The 24,137-nt window shown below is 33.9% G+C and overlaps 1 protein-coding gene across 3 annotated transcripts in view; it reads right to left on the reverse strand.

Moving 5' to 3' along the window:
• The window catches only part of LOC118264837 (proton-coupled amino acid transporter-like protein pathetic), a 46,947-nt gene that overhangs the window by 2,939 nt on the left and 19,871 nt on the right, over window positions 1-24,137 (reverse strand). Inside the window, exons 1-5 of one of the 3 annotated variants that reach the window (XM_035577501.2) lie at window positions 8,806-8,942; window positions 5,993-6,050; window positions 3,800-3,885; window positions 2,837-2,911; window positions 200-350 (exon numbers count right to left, since the gene is read on the reverse strand). In XM_035577501.2, the coding sequence (XP_035433394.1) occupies window positions 200-350; window positions 2,837-2,911; window positions 3,800-3,885; window positions 5,993-6,001 (321 nt within the window). In that variant the 5' untranslated portion in view covers window positions 6,002-6,050; window positions 8,806-8,942. Of the gene's footprint in view, window positions 1-199; window positions 351-2,836; window positions 2,912-3,799; window positions 3,886-5,992; window positions 6,051-8,805; window positions 8,943-24,137 lie in introns of those variants that run through there. The other 2 variants (XM_035577506.2, XM_035577496.2) reach the window with 2 other exon arrangements.

Here is a 24,137-nt window from a genome sequence, read left to right on the forward strand (position 1 = left end):
AGTCTGTTAGTATCTTAGGAATTTCAGTCCTATTTTAAATTAGTATGATTTGTCTAAATATGAGCTGGTGCTAATTCGCAAAGGAAATGGTTTATGGCGAAACTTCGCAAAGCTGCAACTGGTACCTGATAAAAATATGCAAAGAACTGTTTTAACAGTGTGACTTGAACGCATAGCTTAGGCTTCGGAGTATACTTACGAGAATGTAGGAGCAGTGGGTGCAGATGAGAGCGACCAGCATCGTGAAGAAAATGCCGGAGACGAGCCCAGCGCATTTAAACGCTTTGGGCATGGCCAGGATACCGGTACCGAGAGACGCCTTCAGCAGATGAGTAAGCGTGTCCATGTTTCTGAAACATTACACAAATCCTCGGTGACTTCGAGTCAATAGTTTCCACGTTACATAAACGGGTAAATCCCAAATAGTAGGGAATGTAGAACATTATTATAAGGGGTTAGTTAATACAGTTTTCATTCGCAGACAGACTTAATCGAATTCAAAAACACACAAGCAAGGCTTTAACGTAAAAGTAAGATCTGAAACAAGATTCCAGTTTCACCTTGAATTACCCAAGGCAAATTTAGTCCTGAGGTTAATAGAATTCAATAAAAAACGCGTTATTTCTGTCACCATTATTCATGTTACATATGTAAGAGACAAATGTATCCCCCTTTTGACGCAAATCGATTCTTACATTGGAATTGTTGATTTGAAAAAAAAAGTTGTTTTTAAGTAGGTAGGTATGTCTAGGTTACCTGGAATCTTATTTAATTTTTTACACAGTAAAATGAATTCATGTTACAAAAACGTGGATATAATAAAAGACTATTGATGACACAACAAGGACAGTGTTTTTAGAAGTTTACATATTTGATCTAGCTACTACTTAGCATTTAGGTATCTACCTCTTCTGTCCTAGCCTTAGAATTATTAAACATATCATATTCAATTTCAGCAAGTACATCGTGTATTGTAGGTACTACGTAATATTATACATAAACATTATGTCTATTACGTCTAGTAAATATAATAGGAGCCGTATCTAATTGTGCAACGTCTAGGGAAAATCGTCGGATTTGCTTTATGCGAACGCGATATGGTTTGGAGACCTGATCTCTCCTTATAGGTCTTGGAATACGAGTGCCTAAGAATGTAGGTATCTAGAATTCTAGACCTATAAACCTTGGTGCGTACTCAAATAAATTAAATCACGTTTATATCCCATGGGTACTGGTACGTACGAAACTATGGATAAAGAGCCCTCGATTTCGTTTCCATCATACACATTATAAGCCATTTACAAGTGTTTACTTGACAAACCTAGATTGTAATGAAAAACTTTTACGATCAAACAGAAATAACTAGGTATACTTAAGTATTACTTAACAAAATAAGGGTGATAAACTAAACAACAGATCGCGGCAAACATTCGGATCAATATTTGTAAACAGCGTAATAAGACTAAATCGTTTTTGGACAAAGTTATTCGAAAATATTATTACACATTGAATTTTATAATGTGTAAGTTTACTATAACCCCGTAATTCACGGGTTATTACAGTTGATTGCGTGGGCAATAATAATAGTTTTGTAGATAACATAACTAGCAGTAAATGCCTACATTACCTAATAGTATGGTATATATCTACTATTAGGTAATGTAGGCATTTACTGCTTGCACTGCATTGTAGGTATACAATGAACGCTATAAGAGCCAAATAAATAATGGTATAAATGGGTCCTGATCTAACAAGACAGAAATACTATGAACTACCTAATAATATAATATGTACCTAATAATTTATTAAAGAAAATTTTAGTTAGTTAAATTATCATTTCTTCTAAAGAAGTTTGTCCTAAGAAATAAAATAAGCAGGGTAGATATGCCCTGCAATCACCCGTAATAAAATAATTGATAAGATATTCAAAAAGCAAAAAGTCGACATACTTATTTGTGATTAATTGACTTCATGAATTGACCTTTAAGTAATCTAAATTATTCAATTAAAATATACCTAAGACAGTTAAGTTTAACCTGCTTATCTATTTATTTTAGTAAATTAAAAGTAAAGAAAGAAGTCGGGTAGTCAGTAAAAATAACTTGTTATGTTATCTAAATAATGCAGCTATACTTATTCTATAAATTCCTAAAATGCTTAGTTATTAGCAATTCGCAGAAGCAGTTAAATATACACTAGTAAGTAAATCGCGTGGCAACATTAAACATCTATTTTATACCTAAACACTTTATGTCTAAGCGTAAATTTATTTACTATAAAGTGTAGTAACACATATACGGACCACGTTTTTCTAGGTTTTCAGGTCACTACGCAGGTATTCTAGTACTCTTTATCATTTTTTCTAATCTCAACCTAGTGTCGTCTGCTTTTTTTTATATGCAGATTGTTATGGAATATAGCGCATTTCGTTTCGAGATTGCTTGCACCCAGTGCCGGATTTAGGCGCAGGTTATACTGGCTAGCGTCTAGAGGCACCCACCACATGCTCCGCATATAGACCCGCGAAGTCAAAATTCGGTGCAGCTTGCACATATATAAACAAAGTATCTATTTTACCACCTTTTTTTTTGTTTTTGGCGGTGGTCTAAGGTTAGTCCCAATGCCGTATCTAGACATGGTTGCTAAATATTGGGTTAATCCCAATCAGCTTCAAATTCAACGAAATATCTAATCTTGTAAAATTGTTTTCAATATAAAATATGATGAAACGTATACAATATAATTTCTTAAAGGGAAATCTTGTTAAAACTTTCTGCTCTGTCGAACATTTAAGTCAAATAGTAGCTAAGGCGTGGTAAAAAGTCAATATACTTACGAAGTAGGATTCTCCAACTTTCGTTCGGTGAACGGATCGAAATCGGCCGACTCCACATCTTTCGTCATGTTGTACCTGTAAAAAATAAATAACAATTAGAATGACTCATTGAAAATTAACATAATAAGCCTGGGCCCACTGAATTTTCTCTTGCATCTTAGGTGCATTTAAAAACGTGTTTTAAATTCCTAGGTATCACGCCTAAACCCGGAATAGACAAGCAGTTATTCCATACAGGAATCGAACCCACCACACGTTTGTGGAGCAACTAGCTAGCTCAGTCACTCTATACCAACCGCGCAGTCAGATATAATAGCCATAAAATATATCTATATTTAGCTTTTTCAGTACCGTATCAAAAGTAAAAAATGTAAAAAGGAAAATCAATAACGTTTCGTCCTAAGGCAATATCGATTGCTGAACAAAGTGGTCATTATGAACTGACACGACTTTGTCATTGCCAGTTTTGGTAAGTCTGTAATCTAGCTTTATTTATACCTGCTGGTAGTGTCTTTGTAAACCACCTGGCAAACTTCTCATAGCCTCTATGAATGAACTGCGACAAAATTAAAATTTATTTTGCTTTCATTTTTCCATATTGTTTTCTACTATTTCGATTGCCGAGAAACCTATCTAAACATGATCATTTAAATTTATATAAGTACTATTTTATTGATAAAGAATTATGTGTCTAATTAACATGACTTTCATTATTTAATGAATCATTTAATTATCGATTTTTCAAACTTGCAGTTAAATATCAGGATAAAAAGTAGCCTTAGGTACTCTATGAAAAGTAAGTTTTTCAATGGTGTAAGAGTATTTCAGATTGGTTCAGTAGTTTCGATAGTGTACAGTGTGATCTACAGTAATATGTTCCAACTATGGGCCTTATTGGGCACTCAATGCCAACAAACAAACAAACTGATCCTTAATTTTATAAATACAGGTAAAAATACTTACTTATTGACGACTTTCTCCTTTTTCTTCTCATCCGGGGACAGGAATGTCTCCAGTTCCTGCGGCGCAGGCGCATTGCCATTTGATTCCTAGAACAACATTATTTTTAGATACGACACGACACGTACAAAGCGTTCGACATTCATGTCAAACGCAATCGACTTTATGACAGAGTTAAAGGATTTATTACTTAAAATACGAATGTACTAAAGTTGGATTTAGTTTTTCGGAAACTACTTATTTTACGGGTGAAAGTGTCTGATGTTGAAAGTGATAAAAATTTTGACTTTTATTCATAATGCTAGCATTTTGTGAATATATGTATGTAGCTGCTTAAATGCTTATCTATCTACCTGATACACGTAAGGCTTAAAAAAACGAGTTTCGGCTTCAGACAACAGTATGTAGTTAGCGCATATTAAAAAAGTTATCTACCTAAGTCTCACATTGTGCCTATAGAAGTACCTGGAGATAAGAGATCCTGGTAAATCTATCTACATATTATATGGGAGATAGCATGTAGATAAGTATGTTTGAAGCAAACCATTGGCTATCGAAAGTAATCAATCAAAACTTTGATTATAAAATCGAGAGGTGATCTAATGTATAAAAATATTTTTTTTTTTGTTTGTAAATGATACTTGAAAAAGAACGAAATCTTTTTAATATCGAATTTTAATTAGGAGCGAAGATTATTGCACCATATTACGACACCCAAACTAAAATAAAATGTAGATACGAAAATAGCCATTATGCTACACGGGAATGACTAGGCAACTTACATGGAATGCCATATCATACATAACACGTAAAAAAATAAACAAAATAAAAAACAATTAGTTATCAACTCGCAACAAGTTCAACTTTTATCTGTAATGTCTGGACATGCAAAATATATACAGAATTACTTGTATTTCGACGTAAATCTCGGGAGGTGATGATACAACTAATTTCCTCCAAAATTAACCCTGAGGTCCGTGGTCTGATAGTGGCTTGTTTCTGAGATATTCAACACTTTTGGTTTTGGTCAAAAAAAATCCCAAACTACAAAAATAACAATAAATAAAAACTGCTGGTTTGATTGAGTTAGTAACGTCAAAATCTATCCATAATTTTCTCAATGTCAAGATTGGCGCCTATTTAGGTGCTAACAGCAGCGGCTATATAAGGAAAATCCAACTTAAATAGTAATTTAAACCTTTTCACGTATGTATTGAATAGAATTATGAAGTGGCCTTGAGAAAGATTTGTTTAGTTAGTTGATTTAATAATGCGAACTGACTAAGCATTTACGTAGTGTATGTAGAGTCGTGTGAAATTAACATAATCGTAGTACTTATGCACTAGGATCTTGTTCTACAGTCGCGTCGTGTGTAAAAATGTTCACTCGACACCAAATCTGATACCAACTTACGTACCTACTATCTATTTACATTGCACAAGTACTATGTAGGTAGAAACATATATGTATAGTGAACATAAGCTTTACGGAATTAGAAAATAGAAAATTAAGTAGATCAAAATCAAAATTTTTATATTCTCTACGATCAGATCCACGTAGATCATTTTTTATGACCATATTATATACCCGAAACACTACAAGCGCTACAAGTGCATTGCCAGGCTTTTGGGGGTTAGGAATTTAAAGTTTGTTGGGGAAACGGGGATTGGGATGATTGGGAAGGAGGTTTCACTTATACAACGAAACACAACGCAAGCGTTGTTTCACGTCGGTTTACGTGAGGCCGTGGTATTACTACTGTCGAGTCGGCCCTTTCGTGCGGAAGCATGGTTCCCTCCCACTCATAGGTATGTTTGGAAGCTAAAGAAGTCTAGATAATATGTAAATCTATCAATTTTTGTTTGACCCCATACACGGGACAAGAGAATGACGTCGTAAGTAACAATATTACCGATAGAAATTAGAAGTTTTGTGCCCTTAGTACGAGTTTGTTTTACGTTTAAAGTAATCGAAACGAGAGCTCGTTATACTCGAATAAACCAACCGAGTAAAGCAATCTCATATTTAGTATCTACTGATGTAATAAGTATAATTTCATCTTTATGTACCTCATACTAAGGCTACAGTACTGATGTAAATGTATGTTCACCTTTACCTATGTACCGCTGGGGGGCAAAAATCAAGTAAGTATGTGATATCTAATGTATGAAATAAATATAGCATGTATTACTTACATTCACCATTTTGACGTGTTGCTAGTCTGTGATAGCGATAAGGTCCCCTTGTTGATACCTGACAACAAAACAAACAGCGTTAGTTATACATAGCTATTATCACACAGCACACAATGCTTAGGTAATTAACTAATTTATTTATTTACTAAACGCTCGATAAATCTTGATTAACGATTATATTATTATGCTTTATTGTCGTCTATACTTAAAATTGAGATTTCTAATTATGTTTACATAATCGTTAGTTAATTTTCTTTTAAGTATGTGATTTTTGAGTAAATATGTGGAAATTATTAGTGTAAGTCGGTATTTACGACATATTTGGCTTTAATTCTAAAGATCTTTATGATACGAAAAGGAATAGCTTAATATTTTAGAATATAAAGTGCGATAACTATGTATTTCGCATCAACAGATGCGCGAGAGTGCAGTTTTTGTCAAAAGGGCCGTGTGGAGAATTGCTATCGTTCCTGAGTACGATACGCTGCCATCTAATATAACATAATATTACTAAATATAAAATGTATACTTCCTTAAACATAATATTTACAATATAAAGAAGTACCTGCTCAGAGGTAGTATAATATAATGTAGATATTACGATTATTGAATTAAATTGTTACTATATAGACCGTAACTATATTAATTTAAAAAAAATATAGATAAATAAGCGACAAACACGTGTGAAGTGCATGCAATTAATTATAGTAATGGCAGAGAATAACCGAAGTGTAATAAATTCATAGAAGTTATATTTTTATTGAAAAAAGTGTCGTAGTTCTGTTTAGTAGAACGATTTACGATGCAAGATAGATTCATGTAATTTTTATGAGTATGTCACCTACCTATGTGATGTAAATATAAGCTTAGTCGCCATATACACCTATGTACGTATATTAATTTAATATAGTTTTATTGTTCGCTGGATAAATAGCTTATTATACGTAAATTTGTAATGAATTAACTTATATTATTAGTTTTAAAATGCAATTCATCTAAGTATTGGTAGAATTATTGTCTTAATACGTACCTACTCGTACGTACAGCATGTTATTTTAAAATCCGTACTATACTTGGTGGCAAAGATGCAATGCTGTATGAAAAGTACTTCTATTGCCTATAAAATGAGAGTATTTTGTTGTTACACACATTTTTTTTTTAAAGATATAGAGGGTTCATTAAAAACTAATAAGCACACCACTTTCTTCACCGTTTTTTCGCTCCCAAGTGTAATGTCCTTCTTAGCTATGCTTAGCTAAATTCCCTTCGTTAAAGCTTAATTAAGATGAGCAAGTAACATAATTATGCTCATTTACTTCTGACATATATTCATCATCATCATCATCATCAGCCGAGAGACGTCCACTGCTGAACAAAGGCCTCCCCTTGGTCCTCCACGTAGAACGACAAGCCGCCACCTGCATCCACTGGCTCCCCGCCACTCTGATGATGTCGTCGGTCCACCTAGTGGGAGGTCTGCCCACGCTGCGTCTTCCGGTCCGCGGTCGCCACTCAGTCACCTTCCTGGCCCAGCGGCCATCAGTCCTCCGAGCGACGTGGCCTGCCCATTGCCACTTCAGCCTGCATATTTTGAGAGCTATGTCTGTAACTCTTGTTCTTTGGCGAATTTCCATATTTCGGATTTTGTCGCGCAAAGATACTCCGAGCATAGCTCTCTCCATCGCGCGCTGGGCGACTCTGAGCCTGACATATATTATGTTAGTAATATTTGTTAGTTTCGTGCACATTGTCATCGACTAAGAATAACAATTGACAGTCGTTATGTACACTCAATGATAACAACAGTAGATAGACGTCAGAATAGAATAAAAATAACAAGATTATAATGCAAGAAATCTTATCTATTACGTTTTATATATTTCATTATTTTCAGTGTATTTATAAATATTTTTTTTTATACGTCAGAATGACCGTCTGTTATGTGTGTATTTGCCGATAAATTGCGTAACTTAGCGGATAAATCTGTGTGAGAATTATCTCGAGTCATGCTCGAAGATCAAGGTTGGCCTCTGCGCGTGGGCAGCTCAAATGTGCTACACTAGGAAGAACTAGCAAAATTATCCGATATAAATAAAATATCTACAAATGTTTTTACATATTAAAGAAATTGTAACGTGTAGTAAAAATTCTATTTGTTTTTTATAAAATTAGAAATTATTTTTTATAGGCGTTGGAAATAAGGTAAACGATTTGTTCACTATAGCGATGTACAAGGCAATAGTTATGCTATTTACCTGCCGAGAGAAATGCCTATAAAATAGTCTTATGTAAAAGTTTAATAGCAATTTACACTACGTTATTGTAGGCCCCCTTATCGTTACACGCTAACACAGTGACATCAATTTTATATCCATTCATTGAAATGTTATTATATTTTTCTGTATTTTTAGACTGTAGCTAGCAAAGCTGTTTTATAAACTAAACATTTGTTTTTAATTTCCTCGTAGATAATTCACACTAAAATTTTAATTCCATGTCAATTTAAAATATTTATTTTATAACTTTTACTAAAATTGTTGTGGATTTAGTTATTACAAGAGCTCAGCGTCTATATAATTTTACGTACACACGACGAAGAAAATATTATAGAAAAAAAAATAACACAAAAAAATTAATGTTCACAGATGACAGAGCAAGTTATTTCGAAGTCGAATAATCGAATAAAAATACTGTTAAATAGCTATTAAACACGACAATGATTTACATTAAAAACGAGTTTTATTACGTAGACGACATTTTAGCACTATATATTTAAGATTAAGGAAGCATTTTAAGATTGATGGCTTACTTACTCACGGTCTCACGCGCTTGGCAGTGCTACGCAGGCTGTCAATACGTGTTGCCTCGCCAATAGTTCGGTCACGACTGATAACGCAAACAGTCTTGCCTCCATAATATCGACTGATATCAGCAAAAATCTCGCGGCCATCAGTAAACGAATTCACGACACCTCGTGTGCAGTTTAGTGCCGTATGTATGTTTATAAGGTTATATGTCAAGTATAGGAGCGTGTGCTTTCTTTTTTTGTACACTAATTACACAACACTTATATTATATGTAGTGCCCATCTTAATCGTTAATAACACTCAAATGTGTGTTTTTTTTGTATAACTCAAACGTTACTAATTTTGTTTTTATTTACTAATTATTATGAGATAGATAATAAGTAATGTGCTGATATTATAAATTTAAAATGATGATTTTTTAGATGACATTTTATGTTCTTAGGTACTTAGGTATTTTTAATTGGATAAAACTTATATTTTTTGCTGGAAACAGGAAAATAAAGCACGGTGGCACAATATTAAATGTATTGCACGTAGCTAACCAGTAAACTAGCTATCAGTTCAGGGAAAAATTGGTATATTTGTTATGAATACTGTCGAGTAGCGTGCACGTGGTTAATTTATTTCATTTATATTTTTTATTAGAATTCAATACCATCAGTAATTTTGTATTTTAGCAACGAAATGAATTATTATATAGTTCTTTATAAACTTTATTCCAGTCATGTTGTTATTCTGTACAAAGACTCAGATAATCCCATAAACACATTTATAGATACACATTTAATACCACGTGTTTGGAATTACTAAACCGATATAAACCTTTTATGTCCTGTAATGAAATTGTAAGAAATATGTTTACATACCTAACTGAAAAATGGTTGCTTGATTTTTCTCTTTTACAAAGTAGGAAGTTCGCACCAGAACAATAAATAAAATACCTAATTTGGCTATTTTATTTAAATAGGCGAGGTCGACCTCCTAACATGCTTCTTATTATAACTTCGTTATCTTTTCATGTTTTATAAACAAATCTAATGTAACAGTTCTAATGATTACAGCATTTAACTATTTAATTTACCTTTAGCAATAATTAGGTATAATCAGTACAGTTACCCATTGACACAATTTTGTATGAAATACATTTTTAATCCACGCGTTGTAAGTTAAACATATCAATAATGTTATGAAAATATTCACGACAAAGTAACGCAGTATACCTTACTGAATAATTACGTTTGATTGTTTGAATAATTACTACATTTAAGACCGGTCGTTGCCACTAAAAAGGACTTGTTAATTTTACTTCTTTTTTAATTGGCCTTTTATCAATTCGTTGTACCAACTCGTATGCCGAATGCGAAAATGGCGCGATTCGAGATATCGTCTGTCTATTATTGTCTATGTATCGAGCCACAGACGAATATTTTATCGCCCGCCAGTCTCACAGATGTACATTTTCAATTTAAATTAAAGCCAGTGTTCCATCATTAAAAAGCAATATTTCTGCGATAGGCGGAAAGACTTGGATTTTGTTCGAATAAAAATGAAGTTTTTATTTAGGTTTTTTACTAATAAATAAGACGGAGACTGTTCCCAAAATGTCCACGTGGACCTTTCTCGAATCTTTTGCTCATTTCCTAGTATCTTGGGTCAATTTGCAATTGAAGATTGACCAAAATGTCTTAATAATATTTGACATAATCTATATATTAATACGTGAAGCAAAAACTTTGTAATTCTTTTTACGAAAATTGCGCGGACGTAGGAGCATAAAATTTGGTACCGTAAAACATGGCAACTTTACCATATTTTGGAACAAAAATCGAAATATATTTTTAACCATAAGACGCATAGAAACCAAAACTATATATTTAGAATTGTAGTCTATCTGGCTCACTTTACCGTAATCGTCATTATTACAAACGCTTACTTTAGCCGTAGTAAAGAAAAAACAACATGGGTAAAGATACCAAATTTTTGGCAACTTTACCTACGCGCCGTATTCATCGTGTATTGCATATTAAAGAGTTGTTGAGGTACAGAGGGCTTCATCTAGGACCTCTTCGTATTATAATGCAAACAATATGAGGAAATCTATAAAGATAACGGCTACACAGACGTTCGGGAAAGTTGCCACGGGTTTCATCGTAATTTACATACAAATAATTTGTTACGCTCGGGGTTGTCAAAAAATAAGAATAATTTTTATGACATGTATATTTAAAAAAAAATATATAAACCTTAAACCTAAAGTAAAAAAAAGCATAAATATCTGACATAAATATTGTTCCCTTTTAAACTAAATTAAGTTCTAAAATTTTAAGTATTTATGTTTAAAATTGTAAAAAAGGCTACAAAATAATGTTTAATCTTTTGACTTTTTAATTTTTTGACTTCACTATCTCCATAGCTAATTTTAACATTACTTTCGTATACTTTTTATATTGTCTAACTCCGAGTTATCTGCGGTTTTGTTTCATGTGAGCCATTTTGGCTCTAAAACAAAAGGTATTATTAAATACATTATAACTTATCATCCAGGATATTCACTATTATGCTGGGAAATTTAGGTATTCGAAAATGGAATACACACAAACAAGAAAAAAACATTTATTGCCAACCCTAACTGTAGGTAAAGTTGCCACAAAGCAGGCCGTGGCAACTTTACCTAACCTGTGTAACATTACCGAAGCGATTATTTATCAATAAATTAAAGAAAAAGCAATTGCTGACATTACAACAGTTCCCAACTATATTATACATTCAAGATCAAAATTTCACTCACCTGTGACATATAATTAAGGCTCTGTGAGCACAATTTAGGAACTATTAACTTTTAGCACATTTTCACGCACTACACTGTGACGGCCATTACTGGTATAATAACAGTCTTGCGACTACGCAAAATATAGTAAATATTTCCTTTTAATGTCTAAAAAATACTACTATTACAAAACAGAATTCTAGTGGGTAGATTTTTAGATAAATGAGTTTATACTGAATACCTATAGTATGGTAAAGTTGCCAAGGGTCCGGTAAAGTTGCCATAGTTTACCGGTACACTTATAGTTTATGTGTAGGAGAAGTGCCTAACGCTAATATTTTTCAAAAATCATGCTTATAAAGTACATTAAATCAATAAATAAAACATTACACACACATGCATATTTCTGATCGATTGACAAAACGTCAAAATCGAATAATATTGCGATGATATTTCACGTCTCATATGAAAAGAGTTTTATAAAAGAGTTTGAGTTAAATAAAAATTATCCTTCAACGTACGTTAAGTGGTATTGTAAATTAAATCATATATGGTCGAATTTCGGCCACTAGGCGACCACTAGTTTGCTTTAAATACATAATTAGTATCTATTCCTAATTATTAGTCCATAATTTTTAGAAATTATTAATTTGACTTGAAACCTCTGAAGACTGAAATTTTAACTTAACAATAAACATTTCATAATTTGTTCTTCCTTTGTTGATTACCTCCTACTTAAACACGTTAAAATTACAGCATTTAATTTCATTTAATTTATATTTACGTTTCAGTCAAAACAGCAAGCTATCGTCGACTGCTTTATGAATGCTAAAACATTTTATTATGTTGGTCTCAAAATATTAAATCGATATCATAAGTACAGTCTATGTTTTTAACATTTTAATAAGTTATCTCGAAAACGATACGTAATAGCGTATCTGAATGCAACCTGGCGACAAGCGACAAGGCTAACACGTCAGCACAAACAACCGTAACATACATACATACATATGTATATACACATACATACAGTGAAGTTGATCGATTATCGCGAATTGCGTGAATTTTCACCTCGATTGAACCGTTGTTTTGTTATTCAAAACACGCTGTTGTCGATCGTCTGCTGCGATTGTTGGGCCATTGAATCGACGCACACGTGCTAAAATACAGTCTCCCCGAATATAGCTAAATGGCTAATGAGCCAGACGACAAAGCAGTCTCATCTTTCTCGAAAACTTTCCTGGAACTATATATAACTCGGGTCACAGCGTTCAGAACTTTGCACTGCTTTTGTTGTACTCTTTGTACACATATATAATTTACCCAGAAGTGAGGTAGAATACATTTGGAAGTCTGGATTGAAATGCTTCTATAAAAAACCACCGATCTTTCCTCATCTTCTAGTCAAGGTTGGTTGGAATACCTACTACCACTGAACAAGATCAAAATTAAGTATAAATCAGTTTTTTACGTTCCTAAATTTGTGTGTTGGTAGGCAGCTATTTTTGTATATTTTCCTCATAGTCAATTTTCGATTTAAATGTGTTATTTATGTTTAATACCTATTTGGAATAAAGGAAAACTGAAATCACCTTCAATGGATCCGCGTAAGTGGTGTTATGAGGTTTAATTACGATGAAACTTGTTGAGTCGGTTTCCTTTACTTATGTTAATTAAAAAAGTAAAGTATTGCTGATTATTATCTATATAGGTATATTGAGATCTTCGTATCAATAGAAAACATGAATATTTCAGAATAGGAAAAAAAAGGTAATTTCGATAGACATTTATGATTGGTTTATGGTAAAAAGTTTTAGCGAGACAGTCATTTTGTAATAATGGACAGTTTTTACAGTGTTACACGAAGTAGTATATTATTTTCACAAAAGATTTTACGCTCTGATACACGATTTCGGACGCGTTGACATTTTGACGCGAAAACTTGACTAGTTTAGAGATTGTGGGTTCGTGATGAAATGTTGGTGACTTTGTGATGGTGTAATGGTCTCAAAAAAACCCATAGAAGCTCCTAATTGTATCGATTCTTTTCGATTGAAATAAAAATATATATCTAAGTAAAAGTTTCTAAACACAGTCACGAACCTTTTAGACTTAAGTATTGGCTTTCATGCAAATATCATGTTAAACAGCGTGCACTTTTAGTAAACCAGTATTATATACTTTAAAATTACATAGGTACCTACACCAATTTCAGAACAGTATCTAATTTTATATTGATCGTTAAAAATACATTAGGTACAATATAATTAGATTTCAATCAATTTGAATCAATAAATAAGTAGGTAGGTACTTATATACTGAAGTGATCGTAATGTGTGAATGAATGCGATTGAATCAAGTCACAATGGTGCCACAATACTGTTATATCATAGTATTAACAGGTATTACGGCTTAGTACCTAATAAGTATTCAAACAATAACAATTAGAGCGGTTAGTAGGCTTCACTGTATTAAGAGCTAAGCCTAATTGTACCTAGGTGACTAGTATACCACTTTTATGTATATGTATATAGTCTTTGACTTTATTGCCTGGATTAAAGTCGTGGGGAATTAGGTCATCTCTCTATCTTAGTTTATGCTGATGACTGATATTATTAAGTTAAGAGATTATTAAGAGTTGTTTGTTTAAATAAACGCACTTATTTCAGGAACTACAGTCAAAATACAAATTATTTTTGGTTGGATATTCTATTTGTCAAGGCGAAGTACAGGCTGTATAATAACATCTAATCCGGAGCTGTGGACTAACTAGCGGGTTTACCGGGACTCCGGCTCGAAAACAGGAGTAGGAACGGAGTGGTCTTTAGTCAGTAATAGTCTGACACTCCCTCTTGCCTCGCCCAAGGAGAGAGAAGTAATTGGATGATTTTCTGCCCTTAAAAAATAAAAAGGCTATACATAATATAATAACATGCTATAACTATCAGGACTTATCAGAGACGGAGCAAAAATAATACATACTGCAGAAACGGAAAAAATATTCGAGGTAGACGAAGTCGCGGGCGGATAGTTAGTATAGTACTCGTATATTATTATGCACAATACTCATTATGCTTGATAAGGCTAACATTATCAGCGATTGCAAAGGAAATGAGTACAAACCGCAATTGTTTGATACTTCAATGGCTGATTTAAAACCAACTTATCGTTATGTATGAGAAAGTAATTGTTGAGTTGATCACTGCCCTTGTAACTCCATAGGACGGTCTGTCTCAACTAATGTAAACAACGGAAACAATTAGTTCTTGGCAACACTTGATATGGACGTGGATTAGGGTTACCAGAAATATAAACACGAATAAGTAGAACGAAGATAATTTTTTGAGGGGGAAAAGTCATCCAGTATCTTCTACCGCTTTGAGTGAGGCGAGAGGGAATATCAGACAGTGAGCTAGACTTTTTATAATATCACACTTACGGAACTCAAAAATAATTCAAAAGAGTATTTTAATAATGAGAAGTATCATAAAACAAGTTAGGGTTAAAACAAGTAAGGGCTTTAAGGGTTCTTAAACTGGAAAATTACTGTGCATATTTTTTTCGGCTTTTTTTACTAGGGGTTAGACTGATTCTTGAGGAAGAAGAAGTAGATGAACATCTCACACTACTTGATAAATACTATCATAATAGTAAAGTGATTTTAGGCAACGGATTTAAACTAAGATACCTACAGCTATTTTTGTAGTCTCATTTCTATTTCTAGCGATAAATGCTAAAGTGATTTGAGTTAACAAAGACGTTACATGATTGTTTAGTTTGTTGATTAATGGGTGTCCGCTGACTGCATGCCTAGTGCCCGTTAATGATGCAGATTGTAGATGCACACAAGCTATGCATAATGCAGCGGGACTGCTTAATCAGGCAGTTATTTCATGATAAAGTACTATGTTGATATTAAATTTTGCAGTACAGCAGTACAAATCGTGTGAAGTAATCGGTTTGATTGCTAATAAGTTCCCTCATTGTCATGTTTACTGTATGATCATGATTAACGTTGAAATAGTGTAAAATGTAAGAACTTATTAATTTTGTGTCTTCTCCTACCAATAGTTAGATTTTATTAGCTGCATTTTGTATGCAACTGTCAGTAGGTACAAGGCCTTTTTTATCATTATTTATTCGCTCCCAATGCCAATTTATAATATAGCGACTTGACCTAATAATATGAAAAAAACATAGTTTATTTCTCACCAATGACAAATTACTTAGTATGACTGCAAAGCAATAGAATGGTTTTAGTGATTTGACCCTATAGGTTTATAGACCATCTAGCTCTGGTGGTCACTCACTGCACTTTGACGGGGTATATTTATACATGTACGTAATAGTTTAGATAAAAATGTAATGATTGTACCGAATTTGTTTTTCGTATCCGTTAGTTATAATATGAAAGAAACAATTCTGTTGGGCAATAGCGCACGGGCAAAGCTGGGACGAGCAACTAGTACATAATAATATTATAATAGTTCTCGACATTTGCCCTTTGTGCACGTTTTAATTGTGTCAGCAATAAAACGTGTTATATTGATTAGACATTTAACTGTGAACTATCACCACAGTATCACACACTAACAACACTAACTAGGTACCACCCACTGTCACTCAGCTATTACTTATTTAAGTCTCTTTGTCGAAGCAATTGTATTAGCTATTCTATTAACAGGGATATTGACAGTTTGATTTCTATACGGTGGTCTGCGGTTTCCTTTGTAGAACCATATCTATTTTTAACATGATAACAATTACTAGTGATTTTTGGACTAGTACTTATACTTGCTGTATGATTTGTATGCAATATAACTCTGTGATTCTTTCTCTTTAAGCTTAATTATGCAAATTAACATAAATCTAAATCGCATTTTACAAAATAAAATACTCATAAATTAGGATGTGCCAATAACACTGCCCTGTGGCATTCCTCTAGTTATGATTACGCGTGTAAATTACGAATAAATTATACTATTTATTGTTTTTTTCAAGATGGTAAATACCTGTATTGTCACTGACTACTTAGTCCTGTGTACTGTAACGGTAAGTAAGTACTTCAAAATATAATGAAGCTATCGAACGCTTTACTTCGTTCTGAACACGCTGCAGCTGAATCGTCTTTTTACCGAATAGTTCTTTTAAACATATAGGCAACATAATTATAATAGGAATGGCTAAGTATACCGATGCGAAGAATGTGTAAATTGTAGGTTTATTTATTTAAACTTACTTTACATAGTTCAAGTTTTATGGTCTTACATTCCAGTTGCAATCGGAAATGAATAATTTATTGATTAGAGACTAGGGAGTTCATTTCAAAACGCCATGTTTCGACATTCAGAGAAAAATACCGTTGTGGTACCGCGGAAGTGAATGTAATCTAACATTTTTTTCCTGAAACGTGGGCCTTTTGTCCAAATCTTGTGAAAGTTTTCTATACAAATGTTTGTAAATATTGTTTCAATAATATTTTCCTGGTTCCTGGTTCAAAAATTTGGAGTTTTGTTTACCACGTTTGGGATGTAGGTAACAATGGAGGTAGAAAACGTGATTAACATAACGTGATGAAATTTTAGAGTACTTTAATTGATATTTTAATTACAAAAAGTTCTGCTAATATTTTTTTCTTGTTTTTTTGGAAAAACATTTCGGAATGTTTGGCTTCCAGAAATGTTTTGTAAATGTTTTTACCGAACTTTCCTCGCCTTAAGCCATACAAATTCACAAAAAAAATCCACTTCATAATTGTAATGTATTTGGGAATTTTTGGAATACGTATCGTTCAGTTACACGGGTTAGACCAAGGAGACCTGGTGTCAGATCTTATTATAGTTATCATGAAAAATTATTCTAGGTAATGCTTAGCAATTTGAAATGGTTTAATTGGAGCCATCGACCGTACAGTTTCATTGTCTATCCATTAAATAGAGTTAGTTACACCTTTGAAAAGGTGAATTATATGTTATAATAGCAGATGCTCAGTCAGATTGTATGTTGTTTTGCTAACGTAGCACTTATTATCATTACAATAAGGATAAGTTTTTGTATCGATGCATGTCAAAGTGTCAGGAGGTAATCGTGCGGACTAATCTTGTATTTATTTCAGCAGTAGTGTGAATGTGAATGATGTCGACAGTCCTCGTTAGTCTGTCACGTTTTATAGAACAACACATGCGTACTGTTGCTCCATTATATTTCCTTATTTTAGTATTTGTGTCATTGTTGTATCAATTTGTGTCACTACATGCTAATATGGACATAGGTTACCTACCTATATAAAGTATTTTATCCTCCATGACCTGGGTTCTCTGTTTGTTTGAATGTTTGTTAACTCATTACGTCGAAACGGCTGGACGAATATGGATGAAAGTATGTAATACAACACCACATCGCTATTACCAAATAGTGAGACGAAATTGAACACATTAAACATATTTTTTTGGATGGATTATAACAAAACAATAACATTACTTAAATTCAGTTTGTGGATACCCAACCTACCTAATTTTAGCTTTTTATCGCTACAGAATTATAGATTTATCTCATGTATGTATCAAAGGCAGATACAGCATTATTCACTTACTAGATGGTTTGTCCAAGATGCTATCAATATTGTTTGTTCTTGTTATATAATATCCAATATTATAATGTGGATACGTCCTTTAATACCCTTTTCGTGTTTTCTTTTATTATCAACCAATCAATTGATATGGTATCTCTAGTATCCGTCGACGTAGCATCAGTAATAATTATGGACATTTCACTTAGATTAAAATTGTTCAATCAACGGGCATCTGCGAGTTGGATTCGTCTCCTCGTACGCCTTTCGAAGGTCCGGGACTCTGTGTCTGGTCCCGTGAATGGAAGCACACAGACAAAAAATGAATAGTCTTATTTACCTGGTGTTTAGTGAGAAATTGAAACTCATTATATCATACATAGGACTGCCTGACTAATAATCAACATTGTACATGATTTTTACCAACTTTATCATCATTTTAGGCGTTCCCAGAAAGACAAAAGTGATACCGATATCTACCCATCCACACATTACCTACACAAAATCCATTTATACTCAACTTAGAACGTGATCTGCACAAAAAACCCAACAGAGATTACCCTCTTCAAACACCCACTTATTAATCTTTGCCCCTTGGCTAAATGGTAAAGATAAACAATCTGTATCAATCTGTAACAGAAACACGATATGTTTTCTAATTAACAAACATGAAAAGGTACGCCTACAAAAAACAGAATTAGAAAGATTGGCTTTGTTGTCTCATGCGTTAATCAATACGTATCGACGAAATAAGTGTCGAATTTCACGCTAGTGACGTGCCACCATTCATTTACCGATACAGCGAAATCCGATACTAGGTTACCGTAACTACACGCTACACGTTGGCCATGCCCTGCACGGCCTGCACCGTAGGGAAGCCATGCAACTAACGCTAATATAAGGCGAGATACCGCTACTTACTACACCGCATGACACGTAACTTGTGCGGCCCAACAAACCATGCGAGGCATACCAATCACTATTCCTATTCAACATTCAGCCTAAAGTTGATTGAACTCAATAAAAAATATCGTTCACTAGATTGCGGACGAGATCGTGATTTTTGCACGTGCTCGTACACTCCAAATGGGCTGTAGTACCGTTTACTCGGACCTCAACCTATTAACAGCGGACGTTACTACGTATGAGGTACATTATAAATACAATAAAGACTACTTGTACTTGTAACAGTTGTAACTAAACCTTTGGTTGTTATCATTCATTCATTAGCGCGCACGCGACGTCTTTCACAGTGTTGATAAATACGAGTGAGTCCAGAAAATAGTGGGCAATGAATGATAATGTAGCGATAACCAACATGATTACAATATACTTAATTGTGTGTATTGTATCAGGACCGCCTATTTACAATGACGCTTATCTTTACGTCAATGTCATTCACTATTCATAACACAACTGTTTACGTCTTTCGTGGCGCTATAATAAAAGGAATACAAGAGAATTTTCTCAACTTGAACCAATTAGTCTCCCCCTTTTACGTAGTTAATTGTCATCGAAACCGTGCGGACGCATGTACTTACATAGCTTTCAATTTCTCCATAAATTATAGAGCGCGATCAATTAAAATTATCGCAAAAACCAAAAAAAGAAGTGGCCATAATATTGACGATGATAATATTGTATTAAAAAGACCAATATTTGATTAAGGTGATAAAATAATTTGTTACAAGGTTAATTAAAAAGGAGGCGGGGTCGTTCTTCAAAGAAATGCTTTGATACGACGTTTAGGTACACTGTGATAAATATGACGGATGTATCAAAACACACACATGTTTTGTTGCAAAGATTTTTGCATTGAAAGATCCTCATTTTTTGATAAGGTTAAACTCATTAGTCAAAGTTTTAAGGGATTGACGAATTATAGCTAGCTTCACTGACGGACAGACTATTGTTTATATTTTTCTTTGTTGACGTTTCAAAAGTATCTAAATATAGGTATGGTTTAATTGGAATAAATGATTTGACTTTATAATATGAGGATAGGTAGGCATTGAAATGCTTACAAGAAAACCTAAGGCAAAACAAAGGCCTAAGACAGACAAGAAGAAAAAGGCAGACAAAAACGATATGTTTAGGTGAAAGTCCGATTTGTTTACGGAAGGTACCTATTTGTTCGCATTATCTTGTTCATGTATAAAGTAAGGCCAATTATTTGTAAACATGACATGCGCTACTAGCATTATTGTATTTATATCTGCAATAAACACAAGAATATAGCAGTAAAGATAATGATAGCACCTACCTAAGTGTAAATAAATACAGTTTACTTTCTGTACACAAATAACTGATTTCGCCGTGTCCCAACCCTCAGCTCGTGTAGTACTTAACCTTGACCAGTAGCCAGTAGTTACTGGTACCTACTTCATATACACGGTGTTTTCTACAGTTTAATGTTTTCATTGGATCATGACGTTGCGTTGTTAGGTCATGTAATGTGATATTATGAATTGGAACAGACTGTAGGTGGACTGTTTTGTCTAGGGATGATCAGAATAGGATAATGTTTGTATTTAGTATTTTTGTTAATTTAAGCCTTATCTGCGTCTCTAGTTAGGGTAAGATGGTCCTAGGAAGATGTACAGTTGATACTTAAAGGAGAAGGGGACTTCTCCATACATTTCTGGGCCCAGGTGTTAACTGAATCAAACTAGCCTTATTTGTTAGAGGATATAATAACAAGCCCTCACTGAAAATTTGGTGAAATTTGGCTATCCAGGAATCAAGTTATATGTACCTAATGTAGTAAAAGTGAGGTTATATTATAACATTGTAGTTTTTGTGTTTTTTATGAAATACTTTTGAATAGTTTTGGTTGTGTTATGGTTTTAAGCAAGGAGCGCGTGTGACGGTTCGAAGATCTGACACGTTTGGCTCTCCAGCGCCCCGAACAGTCGAAGACAAGTTTTTACATTCAATATTCTGTACTTAGCGCCTATGCACACCACGTTTTTTAAACGCGCGCACTTCCGCATCCGCTACACACGCGTGTCTGTATCGCTACAAACGCGCGTCGACGGTGCGTTTTTCTCCTGCAGAGCAGTTTGTTGTCGTTTGTATCGATACAAATGCACGGCACCGGCGCGTTTAAAAAACGTGTTGTGCATAGGCCCTTAGAAGCAGTAGGCACTAACCTTAAAAAAAGGGACAGGAGGATATATAAATAAAACACCAATATTTGTATAATATATGTATTATTCATCTTCAATAATTACGAGAATGTCATCTTAGAATTGTGTAGGGGGTACGTATATTTTCTTGGTATCTTTCCCAAAACTCAAACCAATATGAGATACCATATTATACAGGCTAAGATGCACGCCACTGACGAATAACTGATAAAATCGCCTCATCTTCCAAGACTCCTCTGCCAATAGAGTTACTGCGACCAGTCGCAATCGTACAATTTACACAGCGATCCATGTCGTCAATATCCGATTGATAGGCTTGTTGCAGTTGTCCAAAATAGAGAGTCAGGTAATTTAAAGATTCAAGATCCGTCAAAAGTCCTTTATAAAGCCGAGGTCGTGAGGTTATTAAACAATAATAAAACATGGAAAATACATGCGCACTCAGAACGAAACACAACGAACGAGTGTCATCCAAAGAGTATAGGGAAAGTGTCATCTGTCAATCGGTGACTGACTGAAGTCAGACAGAAGTGTTTTAAGAAGTTTAAATCACAGAGTACGTTATACATACATTATTTTACATACATTATTACACAACTTAATTTAAGTTTTCTCGCCTCCTAGATAGAAACAAGGTACCATATTTTGTGATTTCCCTTAGAAAAATATGACGGTTTTTTTAATATACATTTCAACTAGTTAACTGCTGGGCCCAAAAGTCCCCTTCTCCTTTAATTGCAAGTATCTTTAATCAGAAATATAATTTCAGACGTTTATTTTGTTCCACAAAAATAACTTCAGATGTTAAGCACCTCTAACAAAGAATAAAATTAAACGGGAGGTCTTTGTGTGGGTTTAAAATTAATCCTTTGCCGCAATTGATGTTTTTAAACGTGATTGCCTCGTAAATATACGTAAGAAACACAATAAATATTTGCATATGTCATCAAAAACGATCAATTCAGATATTAGCACAGAATAAAGAACTCTGTTGTTGCCAAATTAAATGCGAAAAAATACATTAATGCGCACGAACTACGCTTTTAAATATGGCCGCGGAAAAGGCACGTGTTTACCAATTCCTGATTATTTTCATAATTTACTTAGTAATACGTCAAGTTGGTATTTAAAACGCAAGGTTTAATATTTAAAGGACATTGTAATAGGTGGATATGAGACAAAGAAAGTTTGTTTTAGAAGTTTATATCGTGGCGGGCAGTCCGCCAAAACAACCGAATGCATAGTGTACGGTTGTACGGACACACAATTACAACTACCGCAGTAGTAGACATCACACAATACGAGGTGTATAGTTCACAGTCTGACTCATCGTCAATTCATGTGTTTCAACGTATACGATACTGATTCAAATTTCGCTCTGCACATTAAGAAGTTACCGTTTTCAATGTCATTATGAATGTCTTTTGCACACATACCTACGTATTAATGTTCACAAGTGTAGTGATCAGAAATTACGACTGGTGACTATCATCGACTATCATCATCAGCTTGTTCTCGTCCACAGTCGGAAATAGGCCTTTCAAGTGGGACGCCACTGATCTCAATCTTCAGTTCTACGCATCCAACTACTACCAGCCACCATACGGATATCGTCACTCTACCAAGCTGTAGGTGTTACGTTGTAACCCTTCCTCAGTACTTTAGCCATATTAGTTACTTTAGATAAATAACCCATTACTTTAGTTACTTTAGATAACATATTAATCTACTATGTTTACACTCATTAGATAGTCACTAATTTACTTTGTCTACACTCATTAGATAGTTACCAATTACTTTGTCTACAGTCATTAGATATTTACTAATTTACTTTGTCCACACTTATTAGATAGTTACTAATTTACTTTGTTTACATTCACTAGATAGTTACTAATGTACTATTTGTCAATCTCACGATTATAACAATATATAAACTAGCTCATAAGAGAAAGATAGTCAGTTCATATCCACAATTCAACCGTGTCATATATCCTTAGTGTAGTCAAAAACTCATAATATTCATTGTAATAAATAAAGTTTATTTTTAAAAACAGTTAAGTCTCTTACTGCGTAACAAATTTGGCGCAGTCGGTAGGATAGCCTAGGGCAGTCAGACAGGGATAACGTACCTGTTAGGTTGTGAACAAGTGCGGTACCCGAAGGGTTTTAAAGTTCCCTGCCGAACCAGCGATGTCTATCCGCATATTTGTTGTGTTACTGTGGTAAGTGGCCCAAAACTGTTGCTCTAATTCCATTCCAAAATCCTTAAATACTCTACTAACTCATAATTATATACGTATATCTTTACAAAATCCTAAATCGTCCTAAATCGACATCCTAATTCTACTACTCTACTCATATTATTTTTCTCTTCTTCCATCAAATTCCAAATAATTTTACCTTTAAACATGTCTCAATCCGACCTCAAAGCATCTGCCGGACTCGATCTCAACACGCTGTTAAAATTAATTCCCGATTTCGATACACTACAATCTGCTCAAGTTTATCGATTTATTCGGTCATGCGACTCCGCGTTCCAACTTGCTTCTACGTCTCAACAAATAGTTTTATTAACGTACGCACTAAACAAAATTACGGGACCAGGATCTTCTGACATCCACTCTAAACAATTTTTCAAATGGACCGATCTCAAATCGTTTTTAATATTAAAATACTCTCAAACGAAAACCCTAACGCATTTAAATTTGGAGTTGCAATCTCTATTCCAAAAGCCCAGAGAAAGCATCACTGAATACTTCCATAGAGTTGACCTATGTAGAAGTAAAATAATAGAAAAATTAACGGCCGAAATAACTGATTCCACCCTGGAAGGTCGAATAGCTACCACTGAAGA

This window comes from Spodoptera frugiperda, chromosome 25 (assembly GCF_023101765.2).
Source record: "Spodoptera frugiperda isolate SF20-4 chromosome 25, AGI-APGP_CSIRO_Sfru_2.0, whole genome shotgun sequence".
Taxonomy (NCBI): Eukaryota; Metazoa; Arthropoda; class Insecta; order Lepidoptera; family Noctuidae; genus Spodoptera; species Spodoptera frugiperda.